Consider the following 7,116-nt stretch of genomic DNA (forward strand, 5'->3'; position numbering starts at 1 on the left):
AGATGTACATGCACCGAGCACGCAAACATATAAGTTACATATGCGAATTCGCAGTCGCAATTCTTTGAACTCTTTCTGTCAGACCCTTATGTAATATTTAACACCCGTATGAAGATACAAGGACAATTTTTTTTATTTTTCCATACTCAATCCCCTAGAAACCTACGAAATACATATTTCATCGCGATAACAATCTAAGTACAATGACATATTTGTCTTTTAAAAACGATCGCGATAGGTCCGAAAATTTTCAATCCAAATGTACAAAAAAAAAATTATGTTTATGTTTACAAAGTTTAACGCTCATATAGAGATACAAAGACAAATGATCTTTTATTTCTATGCAACTCGAATCTAATATAAGAAAGATATATCTGATATTTCAATAATGAAATTATTATACGAATTTAAATAGAATAGCTCTGATTTTTAATTCAGAAAGCTTTGTTTATTAAATTAATTTAAGTTGGGGTTTAACTAAATTGGAATAACTTAAACGAAGTATCTGGTATTGAATTATGTTGCCTCGTAGACCCTTCAGGTCAGGGCAACACCGACTAGACCCAAAATATTCGCTACGCGGACCAGGCCCGCACGCAACCATAAACACCCTCATTACCTCCTTTCACTCGACAGCAGCAATAAACTCATGAAGCCACTACGACCATCGCGAATTTCTTTAAGATCACAGGTTTACCTACATTTATCACCAGTACTATTTCGTTCATTCGTTACGATTCGTAAAAATATGTTTTCCCAATGTCAAGGCGCATCTGGACTTTATTGCTTGCTACGGTCAAGGGTACAACTGGTAAATATTCGACGTCACGAAGTCCTGGGTTTTCCCAAATTTCGTCGACGTCACATCTAGGCGTTCACTAAAGACCCCACGCCATCACATTCACACCAATCCGGTGATTTTCCATGATTCCGCCTCCAATCCATTTTCCATAAATCAGAGACAACACCCCATCCCGGATCATTCCAAGTCGACTTTGAAGACTTGCCTGAACTGGGGAGAATAACACCATCGACAAGACAGTTCAGTAGACATCACTCGTGAAACTTGTAATCATAACTCGTTACGTTACGACATTTGACTTTGTATCATATACTCAAGGAGTTTAAGTATAATATTTATTACAAAGTGTATTTCTCATTCATCACATCACAACATCCTAATTGGGACTTCAAGTCATAAAACATTTGGAGTCCGCTAAGGCAACTGAGATCGAGACAAGCTTCGATCTCAAGCCGTAGCACACAACATTTTTGGTCCTTCGAGCCGGATACGAGGAAGTGAAACCTTGATCCACCACATCACATGGGAGGAGTCAGCTACACCGTGAGTGCAGCATCCATCCCCACATCACATTCAACGGATCAGAGCTAGGAAGCTCGATCCAGTACACCAACTCGGAGGAGTCAGCTACACCGTGAGTGCAGCATCCTCGTGAACAACACATCACGGACGATTCAACCAGAGAAATCACCGTGGAAATCACATCATCGGGGACAACATTGTTGCCGAACAAGGAGAGAGCCTTTCAACACCCGGTCAGTCGCCGCATCGTGCTGATCTACCTGGAAGTCATCGACACAGTGAGTCGCACTCTTGTTTTTGAGTCACTTCCTATCGGTGTTAAACTTCTCTCCAATCTAACCTCTATTTTATTACAATCATGGCACCGAATCACGAAGAACGCATGAAAACACTTAGATTGAGACGTACCGCATTTAAAATTGAACTAAACAGTTTTCAAGAAGTATTAGATAATTTCGAAAGAGACGCGACAGCCGTAGAGGTAGTAAAAATTCAACTCGCGGAATTAGAATCCGAATATAATGCGTTTGCGAAATCACAGATCGAACTAGATGGTGCGGATGAAACGGGTGAATTAATGCAAGAGCGAATCGCGCTTAAATTAGCATACACGAAAGGTAAAGGCCGGGCACTTAGTATCATAAATTCGTTGACTCCTCAATCCCCGGCAAGGGACGAGCATAGTCCGGGATCACAGCAATCTATATCTCCGGTATATTCCTTTGATAACGAGGTTACCTTGCCAAAAATCAATTTACCATTATTTTTTGGATCATACGAGGATTGGCCAGGTTTCTCCGACCAATTTCGCTCGTCGGTTCACGACAACACGCGCATTAATGATTGTAAAAAGTTCATGTATTTAAAATCTTGTGTAAAAAACGAAGCCGCACAGGCGATCAATTCTCTTAGTATTTCGGCGGCAAATTATACGGTTGCTTGGGACATATTGGAAAAGCGCTACAATCAACCGGCATGCATTGTAGCCACGCGATTACAATCCATGTTTGATATACCGGTAATCCAGCGATCCGGTCATCGGGACTTGCGAGCGTTTTTAAATCACATTGAATCACACTACCGCGCATTGCAAGCTTTGCAGCAACCGACCACTGATACTCTCCTCATTTATTTATTTACGTCCAAGTTGGACGAAGAAACCATTCAAAAATGGAAAGAATACACTAAACATACACAATTCCCGAAACTCGAGCAACTGTTCGAGTTCCTGCACGAAAGGTGCCAGGTAATCGAACCCCTAAGAACGAAGTACAAGACCCCTAGTCCGCAGGTACCCGTCGCACATAATCGTATTAATCAGCAAGCGCGTGACCAAACCCACCGCCCATTAAGAGAAACTAGAGTCAATAAACCCCAAGTATTTGTAACGCAACACGGCGCGACATGTAATTTTTGCAAAGGATCACATTTTTCACAGAATTGTGACGACTTTACGAAACTCTCAGTTTCCGAACGCTCCCAGTTAGTCAAACAACGAAACCTTTGTTTTAATTGCCTTCGAAGAGGTCATTCTGTCACTGAGTGTCAAGCAATGACCTGCAAACGATGCCATCTTAAACATCACACTCTGTTACACTTCGAACCCAATGTCAGTTCTAAACCCGTTCAAGCAAATGCTACATGCTTATCAACAAACTCAAAACAGTCCGAAGTCTTATTATCTACCGCCATCGTCGAGATCGTAGATACCACGGGAAAGTTTCATCCTTGCCGTGTTTTGTTAGACTCATGCTCACAGTCGCACTTCCTTACTGAAGAATTTTGTCGTCGGATAGGTTTAGATACACAAAATATCTCGATACCACTCAGTGGTATGAATAACATGAATTCCACCATCTCGAAACGTACAAACGCGAAAATCAAATCACGCTGCAGTAATTATTCAAATTCACTCAGTTTCTTAGTAGTTAAGACAATATCACAGCACCTCCCGAGTGAATATATCGACAGGCACGATTTAAACATCCCGAACGGCATCCGTCTTGCTGACCCCACGTTCAACCAACCTGCACAAATAGATGGGCTCATAGGCGCTCAAAACTTTTGGGAACTGTTGTGCGTAGGTCAAATATCAATTGCCAATTCCACCATGGCCCTTCAAAAAACAAAATTAGGTTGGATAGTAACCGGAGAAATCACGAGTACGCACCCCATCAGAAACACCACGTGTCACCTATCGCTCCAGTCGCTTCACGATGAAGTAAACAAATTTTGGGACATTGAGGAATGCCCCGTCGAAAGAATCTTGTCGACCGAAGAAAGTTTATGCGAGTCCCATTATGTAACTAACACAGTCCGCGAATCCACAGGCAGTTACACGGTTAGGTTACCATTCAAAGGCAATCCGACCGCTCTAGGCAACTCTTATAACATCGCGTTAAAACGATTTTTATCCCTTGAGCGAGCGCTTGATAAAAATCCGTCGCATAAGGAGCAATACAGCACATTTCTAAAAGAGTACGAAACCCTAGGCCATATGACAAAAATACAAAACGACAGTAGTACCGGCTATCATTTACCACACCATTCGATTATTAAAACTGACAGTCGTACTACTAAAGTCAGGGTCGTGTTTGATGCATCCGCGCGTTCCTCGTCTGGCGTCGCACTAAATGACATTTTAATGGTAGGTCCAACTATACAAGACAATTTATTGAATATCGTTACACGTTTTAGATGCTATAAGTATGTATTAACGGCAGATATAGCGAAAATGTACAGGCAGGTACACCTGCATCGCGAGGATCGAAAGTATCATAAAATCTTGTGGCGCGAAAATCCGTGCGATCCGATACAGGTATACGAATTAAACACGGTTACCTACGGAACGGCATCAGCACCCTATCTGGCCATCAAAACCCTCCACCAACTTGCTCATGACGAACGTGACAATCACCCTGTAGCCGCGGCCATATTAACGCGAGATTTTTATGTAGACGATGTCTTGACCGGGGCAAACACAGTAGCTGAAGCAATTACGATACGCGACGATCTCATTCAATTATGTGCCAAGGGAGGGTTTCACTTACGACAATGGGTTTCAAACGAACCCAACCTACTAAAACCACTGCAAACCAATATCACAGACACTCACATCACACTCGACGTAACGGACGGAAAAAAGACATTAGGCCTATATTGGAACGCACGTAACGACACATTAGGCTACACAATAACCCGAACAGAATCTTCACGACGCACGACGAAACGGACAATTCTCTCAAAGATCGCACAGTTATTCGACCCCCTGGGCTTATTGGGTCCAATTATCGTACAAGCAAAGATTATTATGCAGAATCTTTGGAAATGTCAAGTGGGTTGGGATGAATCCATACCACTTGATATCCACACGGCTTGGACCACATTTGAGTCGCAATTGCAGATGCTGCGCAATCTTAAGATACCACGACACGTGATGCCCGATACACCCCCACGCCAGATCCAAGTTCACGGTTTTTGTGACGCCAGTGAACAAGCGTATGGAGCGTGCATTTATATTCGATGTATAGATTTAGCAGAAAACACCACAGTACGCCTTTTATGTTCAAAATCGCGAGTAGCTCCATTAAAGACGCAATCACTGCCGCGCTTAGAACTGTGTGCTGCAGTCCTATTAATGAAATTATATACCAACGTCAGGAAATCGTTGAATATCACCATTAACGAAAGTACATTTTGGTCAGACTCAATGATAACTCTACACTGGATACGAACAGCACCTCACACATTAAAACAATTTGTAGCAAATCGGGTCGGTGAAATTCAACGTTGTAGTGATCCGTCGCAATGGCGTCACGTACCTACTGAAAGCAACCCTGCCGATCTGCTATCACGGGGTGTAACCCCACTAGAATTCACCAAACTTCAGTCGTGGCAAACCGGTCCATGCTGGCTCTCTTTAGCCGAGGACTCTTGGCCGCTTAACAAATTACATCCAGTTGAGAATACCGAATTACGTAAAATCATCACATTACAAACTCAGATCAAGGACAGATCAAATATATTACACAAATTCTCATCATTTACGTTCTTGAAACGCATTATCTCGTACTGCCTTCGATTCTCCTATAATACACGCAATAAACAAAAACGCACGGGTCCACTCTCCACAAGTGAATTACAACACGCACACATTCAAATTATTAAGAACTTACAAGCGGAAGTATTTGCAAAGGAATTGAGCGAACTATCCTCAAACAATCACTCAAAATTTAAACCTAGATTTGCATCATTGTGTCCATTTATAGATAAAGACGGCCTCATGCGAGTCGGCGGCAGATTAAGGCATTCAGAAGTACCGTATAGTTCAAAGCACCCCATACTAATACCACAAACGCACCACATTACCGACTCAATTATTCGTGAATTTCACATACGACACAATCATAGCGGTACCCAAACCACATTACACGCAATCCGCCAAGTGTATTGGCCTATCAATGGAAGAGAATGCGTTAAGGCAACTCTTCGCAAATGTATCACATGCTTAAAAGCACAACCAAAAATACCTGCTTACCTGATGGGAAATCTCCCTCACGATCGAGTTCGCGTGAATCGACCGTTCCTAGTCACCGGAATCGATTACTGCGGTCCATTTTTTATTAAAGAAAAACGCTTCCGAAATACTAAGAGATTGAAAACATATGTCGCCATATTTGTGTGTTTCTCCACCAAGGCGGTCCATATCGAATTAGTAGGAGATTTGACAACGGAAGCGTTTTTAGCTGCATTAAAGCGATTCTTTGCAAGGCGAGGAAAATCAACAAATTTATATAGCGACAACGCAACCAATTTTGTAGGTGCAGACCGCGAGCTGACAAAAACCCTGAATACAATGCTCTCAGAAAATAATTCGCAACTCATCCATAATTATCTAGCCAATCAGGGTATTCAATGGCATTTTATTCCCCCACGGGCCCCGCATTTCGGAGGTTTATGGGAGGCTGCCGTTAAGTCATTTAAACACCACCTAGTTCGCGTCGTCGGGAACACATTATTTACTTTCGAAGAATTATTAACTTGTTTAAATGAAATAGAGGCTATCCTTAATTCCAGGCCCATGATTCCTTTATCCTCCGATCCGAACGATCTTGTCGCCTTAACCCCAGGTCACTTCCTGATAGGTGACTCGCTAACAAGCACTCCCGAGTGCGACCTTTCTCATGTCAAAGTAGGTAGACTCACATCCTGGCAACAAATCCAACGAGTGCGACAACATTTTTGGACGCGCTGGCGTAAGGACTACCTGAACGAGATCACGGTACGCAAGAAATGGCACGACAAATCAACAACACACATCAAGAAGGGCATGCTGGTCCTCCTAAAGGAAGACAACATCCCTCCATTCTGCTGGCCCCTTGGTCGCATACTCGACACACATCCTGGAGACGATGGCATCATTCGTGTAGTCACCGTAAAAACCGCACACGGCGAATACAAACGAAGCGTCACCAAAGTGGCCCCATTACCATTAGACACCGAATAGCCATATCGGCTCATGCTTTACCCATTTCTATGTATATATATGTATATCAATTATTGTACATCCTATAGTATAAGTCAATGATACGTTACATACTTTAACGCGCATCAGTGGATCCAGTATGCTACTTATGTATAATCTGTTGGTTGTCCTTCAATATTATAATCACTTAGTGGTAAGCTACCAACGAACTCATAATATTAAAGTCCGTATTCGTGGACTAATAACTCATATGTACACACACACACATACCCACATAATCATTGAACGTGACCGTTCAAGAGGGGGC

At 42.5% G+C, this 7,116-nt stretch overlaps 1 protein-coding gene across 1 annotated transcript; it reads left to right on the top strand.

Annotated features, from left to right (window-relative positions):
• Positions 1–1,682: 1,682 nt before the first annotated feature.
• Positions 1,683–6,830, top strand: LOC143220465 (uncharacterized). Its single transcript, XM_076446104.1, has one exon. It carries the CDS (start codon positions 1,683–1,685, stop codon positions 6,828–6,830), a length of 5,148 nt encoding a protein of 1,715 aa, XP_076302219.1.
• Positions 6,831–7,116: the final 286 nt, after the last annotated feature.

This window comes from Lasioglossum baleicum, unplaced genomic scaffold (assembly GCF_051020765.1).
Source record: "Lasioglossum baleicum unplaced genomic scaffold, iyLasBale1 scaffold1004, whole genome shotgun sequence".
Taxonomy (NCBI): Eukaryota; Metazoa; Arthropoda; class Insecta; order Hymenoptera; family Halictidae; genus Lasioglossum; species Lasioglossum baleicum.

What these genes read in the sequence shown, in the direction of transcription:
- LOC143220465 (XM_076446104.1), top strand. Translation starts at nt 1,683, where the DNA reads ATGGCACCGAATCACGAAGAACGCATGAAAACACTTAGATTGAGACGT.